This window comes from Coenobita brevimanus, chromosome 46 (genome assembly GCF_032717465.1).
Source record: "Coenobita brevimanus isolate Jiangsu-jjx chromosome 46, ASM3271746v2, whole genome shotgun sequence".
Lineage (NCBI taxonomy): Eukaryota > Metazoa > Arthropoda > Malacostraca > Decapoda > Coenobitidae > Coenobita > Coenobita brevimanus.
In genome coordinates, this window is record NC_136999.1 from 7,703,230 (window position 1) to 7,719,246 (window position 16,017).

The 16,017-nt window shown below is 39.8% G+C and overlaps 1 protein-coding gene across 5 annotated transcripts in view; it reads left to right on the plus strand.

Annotated features, from left to right (window-relative positions):
• The window catches only part of Srrm1 (Serine-arginine repetitive matrix 1), a 179,404-nt gene that overhangs the window by 53,069 nt on the left and 110,318 nt on the right, over positions 1 to 16,017 (plus strand). For all 5 annotated transcript variants that reach the window (XR_013897175.1, XM_080271562.1, XM_080271560.1 and 2 more), the window contains exon 10: positions 13,165 to 13,292. Coding sequence is in view for 4 of the 5 variants with exons in the window: in XM_080271562.1 (XP_080127688.1) it covers positions 13,165 to 13,292 (128 nt within the window). In the remaining variant the exon portion in view is untranslated. The remainder of the gene's footprint in view (positions 1 to 13,164; positions 13,293 to 16,017) is intronic.

Below are 16,017 nucleotides of genomic sequence, written 5' to 3' on the forward strand. Positions count from 1 at the left end.
ACACTCATCTTCCTCATCCTACTCTTTTACCAATGTATTGTCATTATCTTCATCCGTTCCACATTCAGTCGCCTTCTACCAAGCCTGCCCATGATTTCACCTTTACAAACTTTCTTTGGTGTTCTGTCTATGCGTATTCATTGTATACGTCCATACTATCTCAGTGTATTCCTTCTTTTCTATGTTACATAATATACTTACACACAGTTGTACTTCGTATGTACACATACTGTATATTAGCTGTAGTACATAGTGGTAGGTGGGGGCGCTTACAATCCTCTCACTCGATGTAGTGCTGCTTTGGGTGACTGCCCTTTCCTCTCATCCTTCCTTTCTCTTCTGTCTTTCTTTCCTTCATTCTTTTCACTTCCTCCTACCTATGGGTGACTCTACACTGAGTGACACACCAAATGGTTTCCTGTACACCAGGAAACCATTTACTATGCTGGATGGTAACCATATATCCAAATTATGGCGCTTGGTGGTTTAGTGGGTAATTAAGGCGCTCCCGTTGGATTGAGCCTGTGCAGGTTTATATCCAAGGGGTGGTTGGGGTTTATTGCTCATGTAATGTCACTCAGGGATGCGTGAGGCTGGTCACTCATCTGTGTCAGACCATTGTCAGGACCACTTGCCCAAGGCTCCTTCACTCCTCTTGGGACAACATAGGATGGGATGATGGTTGGGTGAATGGATGGACATACAGTTGACTGTCATGAAAGTGGATTGTGTTTGATTAAGACATCTGGTATTTCCTTCTTATATTAGGTACATTACTGTAATGAGTGTGAATTGTGTATGATTAAGATATCTGGCATTTCCTTCAGAGTACAATAACTCAATTATCCTTTGTAATTCAATCAAGCCCTACGCCGGTTAAAGCAAACACTGGATATTTCATAGTACCCCCCCGCCTCCCCATTCAGTGTCGAGTGGGATACAGTACAGAGATAGCCCGATTATCCGGGCTATATGGTGTTAGGGGGTGCCCGCTTAGTCCGAAAGCACGATTAATCCAGCGGAAACACAAGTACTGTACTGTTAGACTGATTTATTTACCGGTAAATGTACACTTTAAGTACCAGAAAGACCTTTCCAGTTCAATGTATATTCCTCCAGCTTGTTTCAGTATTTTTCAGACTATATTCAGTTCGGTAAATCACATTTTCTTACTGAAAGATTTCCTCCCTGTTAGTATCGTCTCGTTCTAAAGCTGTACCTACGATTGTTTCCAGCACAATGGACGAAACTCATCGTACTCAAATGTGGACTTCGTTTCCCAGCATCCCAACTGAAGATTAGGTTAGGTTACATTATTAGGGGCAGTTAAGCTAGGTTAGGCCAGGTTTAAACACTTAGATTAGAACAGTGTCTTCTGCCGTTATGTTAACGAATCAAAGAGTTGTCACACCAGAACAGCTAAAAACAGCGGGGAAAGATTTAACAAGAAACGTTTATTTACCAACCCAGAAATAATCAGAAAAATATAACAGACTATCAGGATGAACTGATTTGGTAAGGTGTTTTTACTGCTTACAGCAAAGCGTATGTTTACCCCCCTCAAATCCTCAATGTTCGTGAGTTCAGAAATTTGTGTGCCCCCCTGGCAGACCTTGAAACCATTTTTTCAAAGTCATAAAGTCAGTTTCTTTTTCTTACAGATTTGAAAAGACTCATCTGGTACACCTGGCTTTTTCCCCTCCTCCCTAAACCCATTTTGTGATTTGCTATGATTCGTGAATTGTGAAAGAAAATTAGGGGGCATGTTACATTAGAATTTAAACATAAAGTTAGGGTGCATGTTACTTTAGCATTTAAACATATCGGCGAAAACATCTGGGATGAAAGGACCGCCGAGCTGTTTGGGATGGTAGAGTAGGGTCGTGTAAACATACCAGTGACCGTTCCCTTCCCATAATTGTTCGCAGTTTTTATGGCTCTCCCTAACTTAACATTACTGACACCGGCCCAGTAAAGCATTGTTCAAGGCTAGCACCATAAAGGGTTAATGGAATACATTATTGTTTGTATCAATACTCTCTCTTTCACACATACACGAACGAACAAAAGAATGTGTAATAAATGTACACTTAACTGTAAGGAGCAGAAATAACTGTATGCTCTGTCGGTCCGAAATGTGTTGGGAAGCGACATCGAACAAAGAATGTGGAATTGAATGCCACCTTACGAGAACACGTGAGATGAAAGTATTTTTTGTTATTAGTAAACATAATTGTTCCATTTCGTCCCCTATCATTGTGAAACTCGTAAATTTTCATCCAAGCATACACCCTAATAACCTTACCAATTCAATTCATATTCTCTAGTTTGTTTTCTGTATTTTTCTAGTTTGTTTTCTTATTATCATAATGTTCCTTAAGCCTTACCTACGATTGTTTCCGGCATAATGGAAGAAACTTACTCATAATTAGGGTGCATGTTACATTAGCATTTAAACATATCGGCGAAAACATCTGAGATGAAGTGGCAGGCCGCCTGACTGTTTGAGATGGTAGAGGAGGGTCGTGAAAACATACCAGTGACCTTCGTTCCCTTCCCATAATTGTTCGCAGTTTTTTATAGCTCTCCCTAACCCAACATCCCTGACACCGGTACAGTAAACCATTGTTCGAGGCTGACAGCTATGATGGGGTTAATGGAATGCATTATTGTTTGTATTAATACTCTCTTTCATACATACAGTACACTTAAGAACGAACAAAAGAGTGAACAGTAAATGTAAGAGGAAGAAATAACAGTGCTCTGTCAGTCCGAAATGTGTTGGGAGACGCGATACCTAACGAAGAATGCAGAATTGAATGCTAACTTACGAGAACGCATGAGTAATTTTTTTTTTTTTTTCTGATTAGCAGACATTCTTGTTTCATTTCGTTCCCTAAAACTAGGAAACCCATTACTTTTCGTCTAAGCATACAGCCTAAAGACTTCACCAATTCACTTCATATTCCTCCAGTTTGTTTTTTGTGTTTTTCTATTTTGAAGGTTGTAAATTACATGCTCGTGCTGAAAGATTTTCTCTTTTATCACGTTTTTTAAGCCGTACCTACGATTGCTTAGGGCATAAAGGAAGAAACTGATTGTACACAAAAGTGGATTTAGTTTCCCAGTTTCCCAACTGGAGCCCAGGTTAGGTCAGGTTAGGTTAAATTAGGTTAAATTATTAAGTAGTTAAGCAAGGTTAGGCTACGTCAGGAGTATCAGTTGCCTCACCAAACTCCACCCTACCACCCTTGTGATCGAGTTGTGAGCAGGAGGTGTGTGTGGGGGCAGGGTGAGCAAGACCCCTTCTGGTTTATCCATGCCTCTCTCCCTAGCAACTGGATGCTTCCTGTTTAAACCGGAGCATTCGTATGGATAATTCTATGAATTACTGTACCACTGAACCATTGGGTCACGGCCCGGAAATACCGAAAGCTGGATAATCCGAGCCTGGATAATCGAGCTTCCACTGTATTGTGTTACTGTCCGTCTCGACTCTCTATCCTAAAAAACTTTCCCTTGAGTAAAAGATGAAAACTAAACATAAAATACAGTACAGCTGAGTATTGATACAGTATACTGTAGTAATAATGTACGGTACAGTACTATTCGAGTTAACCAAGAAACTTGGGGAATTTACCTTCCCAGTTCCTTATTTTTCCCAGACATTTGGTATGTACTCTCATACATAAGCTATATCATTGCATTATTTACAATACCACTTGTATCCAGGACCACACAAACAATTCCATTTGAAATGTTACCTCCTCTTAAACACACCCCATAGACATAATACACATGATTGTAGTGTCTTGCAGGAGTGCGCAATGCACAGAGTATGTTCAGTTTGTTAAACATTACAGGATATTTGTTATTTTATTCATAAAACATGGAAAATAAAGTAAATAAATAAATGTGCATCTAAGTGAACGGTTCACAATCAGTGTGTGCTTGCGACAAGGTTGTGTGATGCTCTGTGGGTGTTCAGTATATACAGTATATGGATGGGGTGATGAGAGTAGTAAAATCATGAGTATTGAAGAGAGGGATGGCGTTGGTAATGAATGGCGATGGATGGAATATTAAATTTGATGTATGCTGATGATGCAGTGCTACTGGCAAATACCAGACAAGAGCTTGGTAGACTAGTGCAGAGTTTTGTAGATGTCTGTGAGCATTGTGCCTTGAGAGTAAATTTAGAAGAGAGTATATTGATGGTTATTGAGAGAGAAGGTAACTCCCAGTGTGATGTTACAATGAATGGAGAGAGACTAGAAATCGTGCGAGGGTTCAGATACATGGATACAGTGATAGAAAAGAGAGGAAAATGTGCAAAAGAAGTGGAAAGGATAGTGACACAATGAGGAGTAGCTGGTGCAGTGAAGGCCTTGATAAGAAGAGAGGCATGAGTGTTGCAGCTGCGTGAGGCTTACATGAAGGAGTGTTAGCGGCAACTTTAACATATGGTGTGAGACTGTGGTGTGGTATGAAAATAAAAACTCAGGAGTAAGGAGCAGAGGAGATGGGACTGCTGAAGAATTTTATGTGGAGTACGGTGGGTGGATAGGATATGGAATAATGTGTATTCGTGAAAGATGAGGAGTGAGGAAGTCTGTTGATACCAGAATGAAATAGAGTGTACTGAGATGGTATGGTCATGTTGAGGGAATGAATGGCAATAGAGTGGTGAAGGGTATATCTGAACAAATTTGATGGAGGAAGGAGATGAAGTAGGCCAAGAAGAAGGTGGAGAGATATGATGGATGAGTGTGTGAGGAAGAGAGGTATGAAGTTGGTGAAGCTAGGAGAGTGACAAGAGATCGAGCTGGCTGGATGAATTTTGTGCGAAGAAGCATATAACCAGGGATTTGGCACCCTCCTTTAACATGAGATCGTTTGGATTGGCTCTCTCGGATAAATAGATGTGTAGCTACAGAGCATGATGAAGTTTTCTGACGTATCAGATAGAGCCAGGACTCCGTGGGCTTGAATGTTGAGTGAATGGACGTGTCCCCCATTGAATTAGGCAAACTTTGGCTCTCTGGACACTGCTGCTTCTCACCCCTCCCTTGGGTGGGAAAGGAGGTCCAGGTGATTAATAAATCCTGAGCATTTATTCGTGAACTGATGATTAGGAAAGAAGTGTTGCACATTGAATTATCACGACTCCCTTGCACAGTTGTGCATGGCTGTGACCCACCAATTTATTCCTCAAATGCATTCTAAGATTAATTTATACGACATCTTATAATGCATTTGCACTGGCAGAGAATATAAAATCTAGCTGATGGAAATAAAAGTTTGCTTTGTTGGATAAAATGAATTTGTTTCCAATTCTTATGTATTTACCGTATTATCTGCAAACCAGCTGAGTGGTGAGTAAAGGGTGGATCACTGCCGTCAGGCTTGAAATAAACTGGCAGGCCACGGCCCTGTACATAACTGTGAACAGTGGATTCATGATAATTCCATTGTACAACACTTTACTCCTAGTCATCAGTTCACCAATAAATGCTGAAGATTTATTTCTTTAGTTTATTTTTCCATGCAGTTCGTACGTATTTACTGTATTATCAGCAAAACAACTGAGTGGCGAGTGAGGGAATGGATGACAGCAGTCACGTAAGGAATAGATTGGTGGGCTGCAGTCGTTTGCACAACTGTGAGCAAGGGAGTAGTGATAATTCTACTGTAGAACACTACTTTCCGAATCATCAGTTCACCAATTTATGCTCAATATTTATGTCATTACTTTATTTTTCCATGTTTTTGTGAGTAACATTTAACGGAATGGACTTGCCGAGATACAGTAACATGCTTCAAATTCACTGGTAGTTAGAGTCGGTTCGTTAGGTAGAAAACCGTATGGGTATACGGGTACCACACACTTACTGCCGTTGAAGTGCATGCCTTTTATTCAATGGATTTATTTATAATTTTTGGCCCTCTATCCTAAAAACTTTCCCATGAGTAAAAGATGAAAATTAAACAAAATAAAGAACAGTATTGATACAGTAGAGTAATACAGTACATAGTGTACTGCATGCCTTTTATTCAATGGATTTATTTATAATTTTTGGCCCTCTATCCTAAAAACTTTCCCATGAGTAAAAGATGAAAATTAAACAAAATAAAGAACAGTATTGATACAGTAGAGTAATACAGTACATAGTGTACTACATACTCACCTGGTGTTGGCATCGATGAAGGGTATTATATATCTTGCAGTACGGTTCAGTGCACTTAATCCTGTTTGGTTTGATGGAAATAATTACGTGTACAGTAATTTCAGAATCTAAATAGAGCACCATAGTCGTGGCAAACGACTCTGAGGTTGACATTATCGTACCCTGGCAGCCTACCATTTGAAAGTGCGTCTGGTTTCGTATATTATACACCAATCATATTATTATGCATGAATATATAATGCACGAATCACGTGCACCTCATGTTGCACACGAAATCAGACGCACTTTTGAATGGTAGGTTGCCAGGGTACGATAATAACAACCTGAGAGTCGCGTCCCGCGACTATGGGACACAAAGCACTGAGAGGCCACAAGCTTTGCAACAACAAAAAGCGAGGCATGGGAGCCACAGAGTAAGTCTTACCACCAGGGCTTTGCCACTGCATGGTCACAAGAGGAGAGAACATAGATACATCCTCACCGAAGGAGATCCATGAGAGACAGAGTGTAGAGTTAGCGCGCTTGGGGCTGCTCCCACAACAAATTTTGATTGGCTGGCGCGTTGTGGGGTTTTCCCAGGTGCTGGTTGGCTACCGCATACAAGCAGTGGATACGCCTCACATCGCGATGTTGCATAGAACCATCGTTTCGACCGGATATTGCATAACTTTGCTGGATGTTGTTTTAATAGAGCCCGGATATTGTGATGACAGATAATTGAGAATTTGCTGTATGTAGTACCATATTTCGTGGCATGTTAGACGCTGCAGTATGAAAAAATCACCCTAATTCTGGAAGGGAAGTTCTGAGAAAAAATGTATGTCTTGACCAAGACTACAGAAAGGTTGCTTGATATGAGTATTTTTCAATAAAATACGCACTCACCTTTCAGAACCTCTATTCAGTACTGTATATCTGTCTTTGGTTTCTTTATTTTAATGTAAAAGAAGGGTACAAGACATGAAAACAAACAACCCCATCCTTACATAATGTTACTGCATTCTGTGACACCATCTTAATAAATTAGTCTCTCTCTTCAGTACTGTATACAGGTCTCCCTCGCTATCCGATTGGGTTACGTTCCTGAATAGGCAATCGTAAATCAAGCAATCATATACTGAACTTAAGGTTTAATGGGAAAAATGGGGATGCGTTCCTTGACTCATATTTATGTGCCCTTAAACTATACTATACCACATATTATATAAATAAAAGATGTTTTATGTGCTGTACTTAGGTGTCACACGAACCCGTCCCGGTATTGTAAACACTCATTCCTCACTCCCTCTTCGCCCAAAACACTAAACAATCGATGGAAGGTTTGACAAGGGAGGCTCTAAATAAAAGATGTTTTATGTGCTCTACTTTAATGATCACAATCACAAAGCAGTGAAAAACACACATCCAAATTAGAATTTGAAACATTTTCATAAATACTGACATAAAACTTACAAGTCACACAAACTCGTCCTGGCATCGTAAACACTCGTTCCTCACTCCCTCTTTACCCAAAACACTAAACAATCATCTGAAGTTTTGACAAGGGAGGCTATAAATAAGAGATGTTTTATGTGCTCTACTTTAATCGATGAAAGGTTTGACAAGCTCGTTTCACCAGCCTTCTTAACGTTGGCAGCATTCTTAATCACTGTTTATACCGTAGACTGGGCCAGACCAAGGTCGTGAGCAGTGGAGTTTACCCCTTCGCCTCCCTCATGTTGCCTAATGATGTTGAGCTTGGACTCCAAATTTAAGCTCTTCCTGGCTCTCCTAGGCTTGAGATCAGAGGCACTAGAGTTTGCAGGCCGCTTGGAAGACATGACAGAACTTGTACTTGAAGTTAAGCGAGAAATAATAGTGAAAATCACGTTGCTAATGCACAGGAATGTAAAGCTAGTGAATCAAACAGGAGCGCGAGAAAGACTAGGCTGAGCCAGGGTTGCCAGATTTTTGTGACCAAAAGTAGCGGTAACAGGCCTCAAAAGTAGTGAATTTCGGTATAAAGTAGCCCAACATAATTATGTACAGTTTATATACATATCAATTAATATGTCTGTCTACAGTATCTCTCTCTCTCTCTCTCTCTGTCCACGAGTATATACATACAGACGCAAATAATTTAACTGTGCACGACTTACCAGTTGAATGCTGCTCCATTAATGCTCCTGTAAGGTTGTTTGAAGTGATGTAAGCCTAAAGTTAATTAACACAGAACTCCTTACTTACTGCATTAACTAAATTTACTTCTCTTTTCTTTAAATTATGTCATTTCTTTTACATTCGCGGAACTAAGCTGTTTTCTTCTTCACAAAACATAACTCTTACTGTTGGACTTAGTCATTTTTCAACTTAACGAAAGTATTTCAGGAACTAAAGGAAAGTGTTTTCTTGCACCTCATTGTAATTACATATTTAAATACTGTAATTATTCAGTAAGTCTTCACAACCACGTCTTCGCAGCTGAAGATTATCAAGGTCTGCTTCTGCATTCACAAGTCGTGGATGAAGAAAACACAACTGACTGGGGTGGTAATCTCACACGTTCAGTTCGAATTAACTAGCCAATCAGGGATTCATGCAAGAGTGCGAGAAATTTAAAGAGGGATGATATGATAAATTATAATTCATTATCTTTTTGTGTCTTCAAAAGGTAATTATATTAGGCTATATTTTAAATGATTCATAATCACTAATCAACCTTTGACTTTCATCTCATTAATAGCCCAAGTTAGTCCAACTTACTTTTAAAGTAGCCCAAAAAGTTGCAAGTAGCTAAATTCAAAATTTAGTAGTGTAGGGCTTCCAAAAGTAGCCCAATTTGCTACTTGTACCCCAAGCTGGCTTTGATGGTGGCCACACCATCATCCTTGGCGCGGTGATCGCAATTCCAAGCAAATGCCTATCGACTTGCACTGAGGAATGCTGGACCGACCGCGCTCGTGCGATCGTAAGTGTGAGCCACAGCAGTCGTATAGAGAGCCAAGGGTACTAAAGAAGATAGATCGTATACGCGAAATATCGTATACAGAGTACATCGGATAGTGAGGGATTACTGTGTATATGTTTGGTGTCTTCATTTTTATGTAAAAGAAGGGTACAAGACAAGAAAACAAACAAACAACCCCTTCCTTATAAAACGTTACCCGATACCACGACGCCATCTTTAACACTACTGGTTTGTTTATGAAATATGAAGTCCAAGGTGTCGAATTCCTTTCGTACAATAATTTGAGATGTGATGTTCATCTCCATTAAAGTACACTAAATATGTATCAGTATATAGAGATAAGTATTATTTTTCGTGAAACGATCTTAAAAAAAAAAAAAAAAAAAAAAAAAAAAAAAAACTCTAAAACCCGTTCTTTCTTTCATTTAAGAAAATACAAAGGCCATTAAGTGAAGGAATACACTATATCTCCAAAACAAATGCCTGCATGTACTAAATTTTAGAATCACAGACAACACAACCAAGTTTTCAGAAATCAATTACAAGGAACGTTTACACCATATTATGTACCCTAAAAGTACCAGAAGCCATCCTAACATGGGGTGATCGAATTTCCATATCACTAAACTGCTAATTTGCTAAACCGCTAGTAATGCTGTAATTTCGGGAAGTATTATTTAATGTTGCACCTGTTTTTCCCATTTTTCACTAACAGTAATATAAGACTGCTTCCTTCTATGATGCACTTGTATCGAATGAAACAAAATATCAGTAAGAGATGCCAGCCTATCAAGGGTTTTTGAATTTCCATATGAGACAGACATCTGTTATAATGTCTCAACAAAAATCATGCTAGCCAACATCTCCAATATGATTCCCTTGCTAGTTAGTGATTGGATAGCAAGTGATCATTATGGCCTTTCTGAAGGTTAGCAAGGGGTTCAGAAATGATCATGTTCTGTGAGTTGGGGGAACGCTAGGTGCTAAACTACTAAAAAGCTGTGATTTCAGCCAGTACTGTTTAATGTTGCAGTTGTTTTTCCCGTTTTTCAGTAATGGTAATATAAAGCTGTTTCCTTCTATTATATTCTTGTCACAAATGAAACAAAATATCAGTAAGTGAAGCCAGCCAAACAAGGGTATTGAATTTCCATATGAGACAGACGTCTGTTACAATGACTCAAATGTCATGCTAGCCATTATCTCCAGTATGATTCCTTTACTAGTTACTGAGTGGATGGCAAGCAAAGTGATCATGACTGCGTTTCAGAAGGTTAGCAGGGAGTTCACCAGTGATCATGTTAGCCTGCTAAAGTAGGGTGTATGCTAGATGCTAAATTGCTGAACTGCTATACCGCTAAACCCCCAGACCATCACATGGCCAGTTGTAAACTAACCCTAAGTTTTTCTTGACCCTGGGTGTTTCTACTTGTAAAATCTGAGTATATACACAAGTGAATGTAACTTTTTACAATAAATCAAAGGTGTTTATACTCTAAAAAATACTTGACTGCCAAACGGTGAGATGATCCTCTGTTGCCAAACGGTGAAATGATCCTCTGTTGCCAAACGGTGAAATGATCCTCTGTATAAGTGATTCTTCTAAATGGAGCCAAGGTCTTAGTCTCGCCTCCAGGACGCAGGGGGATATTTGAAGGTGATTTTGAGAAAAAAGTGCGTCTTCCACCCCACGAAATACGGTAATTTTTGGTGAATGAAGGTTATGTTGATAACGAGATTATGATAGGTTGATATTATTGTGCAAATGACCATGGCCCACCAGTTTATTCCTTACCTGACTGCCATCACTCCACCCCTTACTTGCCTCTCAGCTGTTTTGCAGATAATACAGTAAAGACGTACGAACTTTTGTTTTGTTTTGTTTTTGAAGGCTCCAACATGCTTGCATGTGTCGGCCTTGATCACCTAATGGCGACTTTCCATGCTGCTTGAACTATGGCTGCCTCCCTGTTCAGTCCCTTAACCCTGAGGTCACACTTAATGACCTTGTCCCACGTCTTTTTTGGTCTACCCCTCCAAACCCCAATCCCAGTATTAATGCTTCTCACTTTCTGCATCCAATTATCATTCCCCATCCTCTCCACATGCCCAGACCACCCCAATCTACCTCTCTTCATCACAGCATCAATACACTCTAGTTCCATCCTACCTCTCAACTCCTCCATCGTAACCCCCCTTCCTCTCCCCAGGCCTTGCACGCAGGGACACACTACATATCAACCCAATCATTGTCATTTTTCTGTACGTTTGAGCCTGCGGATATCCTCTTCCTTTACTGCCCAGGTCTCACTACCATACAGTATTACATTCCTAACACATGGTGCATACACAGATCCCTTAGCATGTAGGGAGAGCCCTCTCAGTGTCAGGAGAGGCAACAGCTCCCGGAACTTCTTCCAGCCACTTCTCACCCTGGCCACAGAGTTAGCTCCACCTCCAATACAATACATGTCTCCCAAATAACAAAACTCTTCCACACTCTCAAGAGACTCACCAACAAGCTCAATCCTTTCACTCCTGCCAACCTCCACCTGCTCTCCTTGACACGCTGCACGTATAAGATCAACATTATTTTGCAGTCTACCTCTAATACCACTACATCTCTTACACACCCACTTGTTACAAACACTGCACAAGATGGCAGTGCTTCTCATGCCCTTGTGGCAAGTTGCACATAGCCACTCTCCCCCTCCTTGACAGTACCACCACTAACCCTAGATATCATCACTTTTGTTTTATTGCATTTACTCTTAAGCCCTTGTGCCCCATACGATCTCTCCACTTCCAAAATCTTTCCTCCACCTCCTTTTCATTCTCTGCAATCTACACCAAATCATCAGCATACAACATCTCCCTCTGGAGTCCATTTCTGAAGTCATGTGATAGGGCTTCAGGTTCCATGATAAACAATAAAGGACTCAAAACTGATCCCAGATGCACACCAACATTCACGGGAAACTCATCACTCAAATCGCCATTCACTCTTACCTGGGTGTGCGGGGGGCGCGGTAGCACAGTGGTAGCGCGCTGGACTTGTGATCGGGGGATCGCAAGTTCGAGCCTCGCCCGGGCTGCTGTGCCGGGAGGGGTAGCTCCCTCCTGTAACCCTAGCGGGACTATATAGTCCAATACAGGGCTTAGCTCGGGGGAACTCCATTTCTCCCATTTCTTACCTGGGTGTGAGCACCCACATACATGGCTATAGTCACCCCAACCAGCCACTCCTCCATCCCAGGCTTTGTCATTGCCCACTTCACCACCTCTCTAGGGACTCTCAAAGGCCATGGAAAAATAAAGAAATAAATCTTGAGCATTTATTAGTGAAGTGGTGATTAGGAAAGAAGTGTTGTACAGTGAATTATTACGAATCCCATTCTCACAGTTATGTATAGGGCTGTGGCCCACCAGTTTATTCCTTGCCTAACTGCTGTACTCCACCTGTCATTCATGACTCTGCTGGTTTGCAGATAATACAGTAAATACATAAAAATTGCAAGCACATTAATTATATCCAACTAAGCAAAGTTCATTTCTATCAGCTAGATTTTATCTTCTCTGTCATTGCAGATGCATTCTAACATTATGTATAAAGTCATCTTAGATCACATTTGAGGAATAAATTGCTGGGTCGCGGCCATACAAAACTGAGCAAGGAAGTCATGATAATTCTTCTGTACAACATTTCTTTCCTCCTGTAGTATTATGTTTATGACTGATCTCCTCATACTGAGTCACTGGAAGAAAGCAGACCAAATTATTAACTCGTATATTGCTAGTCCAGGGCAGCAGTGTTCAGTCTGGGACAAAAGTTCACCTAATATTTCACATTTTCTTTTGTCACCTACTTTGCTAACTAATATTCCTAAGCCGAGAAAGGCATAGAGTGTTTCTTTGCCAATAGACAGTTCTGATGCATCATTGGGGGAAGTGATGGACAAAAATGGTCTCAGGTGACACTACCAATGAGAGAATTAATGTCAGTAATCAAAGCTCATTCTGTTTGTTTAGGGTCCATCCCGTAACGCCGGTGAAGGTCGAGAACATATTTCCCCTCGACATGCCTCTCCACACTTTGCTCCCAGATCAGGGTCTCCTCGACGAAATCGACACAGTCCCTCTCCCAGGTATCGCAGAAGGTGAGCACCTGCACTGCAGTCCTATTTCTGCAGCTTTCATTTAATAACGAACACATTATATGACTTCCTATGTATGTTGTGATGTGAAACCATAATGAAAGCAAGCAGTGAAAGTGACCCATAATTTTCCTATCTTGTCTAACACTGTATAGTACATCAGTGAACGATTGAAGTTGTACCAATGGAGTTATTACTATTTTTTATCTTGGGGTAAGTTTTTTAAAAATGAAAACCACAGGGTCTTGTTTCAGGCACTTCCCCATGCTTACCATGTATTCATTGTTATGGTTGATACTTCATACCCAGGAATTTTCAGACCAGTTTTTCAAAGAAATTAATGTTGTTACCATTACTGGTACCAGTAAAGAAGTATTGCAGAAACATGTTTTTGGTGAAAAAAATGGAAGCTTGATGACTCATTATATGCTTTTCTGTGTTAGTTTGTATATAGAGAGAGATCATTACTGAACAAATAATAGTAGCCTAATTAATAATGATGATGATAATAAAAATTGAGACATTAAGACAGTTACATGAGGGTGATGTAAGAAGCACAAGTCTAAGACAGAATTTTATTTCTGATCAGTTTCACCAATAGTCTTCTTTCTGAAGAAATCTTTTGGTGGAACCGGTCTGAGCTGTAGCCTTGTTTCAGGCTTGTGATTTCTTACACCACCCATAAATAGTGACAAGTAGTAATAATGGTATTAGTAAATCATCATCTTCGTCACCATCGTCTGGACCTCCTTTCCCTCCTTAGGGCAGGGTGAGGAGTAGCAATGTCCAGACAGTCCAAATTTTCCCAGTTCAGTGGGCCACGCTTCCATTCACTCACCATTCAAACCCCCGGAATCCTGGCTCTATCTGATAAGCCAAAAACATTCGCCATGTTCTGTAGCTTCACATAAACATATCTGATAGTAGTAGTAAATAATAATAATATTCTGGTCTTTTGTTTCTCAAAAATGCCCATTCTTCCAAAAGATTCAGTAGCACTCAACACTTATTTACACTTACAATTACTAGAATTGTGACATCACTCATACATAATACAGACTTCACAAAGGGGGAAATGGGAAAGAAAAAAAAAAAACAGCAGATAAACCCTTTAATCGTCCAGCACACCATTCCCCAAATCGTAGCTTCTTGAAAAGAGAAAGGCTTTTAGCTGCCCTTTGAAAGATTCAGCAGAAATCAATTGCTTTTTGAATACTGACAGCTGTAAAGGAGAAAGACTAATCAGAGAAAGATAACTGATGATGACAGTTGCAGACTCATCGAGGTGCAAGGAATCATCTTTACTTAACCTCTAACTGGCGGGCGACATTAAGTAACGTCTGTGTGTGAGGAGGTGGGCGTCATTAACGTAACGCCTGGCCGTTTCCGGTCCTAATTTATTGGTGAAATTGGATGATAAGGCATCCCTGTCATCTACTGTCCTGGCCTCTGCCCACCCAAGCCTTGAAACAAGTAAAATAGAACATATATACAAAAATTGTAGTGTTATATTTGTTCAGGAAAAATAGAATAAGCGTACGTAAGTTTTATTGTTAATAGAGAATACACTGAGTGAGTGGATGGTTTACATGTCATAAAGACTTTGTAGTTACTTGTAGAGAAGTATATTTTAGACTTGTGGTCGAGCGGCTTTTATGTCTTGTAGTAGTTTCCCCACCAGATGTCATGTAGTGACGGGAGAGGTAAAGAATAGTATGGGACTATTTTTATTTGTCTTGGAAATATTAAACAGGTATAATAGTATAAGTCCTGGGTAGCTACCTCCCTGTCTGGCTATCTCTCTCTCTCTCTCTGTTCTAAAGCTAATCTCCGTCTCGACCTCTCTATAGGGTCGCTTGTCTCCTTCTAAACTCTCTTTCCTAACATCTCGTGTAGTAGGGTGTGTGCGTCACGTATCTTCCTCATGGCAACAGAACTTTCTCACGAGAGGACTGCTGACAGCTAACTGAATCATCTCCTTACTGGCCGCTGTCGTCAGCTTTCCCCCGTGTAAGCGTTTAGCGCTGCTCGCTTCTCGCAAACACAACACCTTCTCATCATTTGACTTCCTGCTTCTATCTGTCTCTCTATCTATCTATTTATCTATCTATCTATTATGTAGTCCTATATTTGCTCGGCCGCGCGAAAATGACGTACCATCGACATTTAATAGTTATAATATATTAATACATACTACATACACATTATAATGAACTTATAAGCTAATTAAGTGAAATACATAATATTGTAAAGTAACATAATTGTATGAATATTGTATACATATATTATGCATAGTAAATAGTGATTATTCAGTAATATTACATTTTAAATAAGTTGAATACATATTGGAATAAATGCATTAAAGTAAATTATTTAACTGTAATACAGTATGTACTTGGGTTATTATAGTGAAATGCATACATGCAAGAATAAAAATAGTTTAAAATTAAGATTATTGTAAGAGTTACTAATATTTCATTTAAAGATAATGGTACTGGTCTGCCATATATGGGTCATTCTTCTTTGTGTTATTATTATTATTATTATTATTATTATTTTTTTTTTTTATATATATAATTAATACTATATACAAAATATATACACTTCATTCAGGGTGGTTAACTGTGATGTTAACTCTCCACCCACTAAACAATGACTCCAAATTAGCAATTCTTGCATGCATTCTGTGCATGGCCAACAGCAATACTGCAACCACAATGCAGATAAT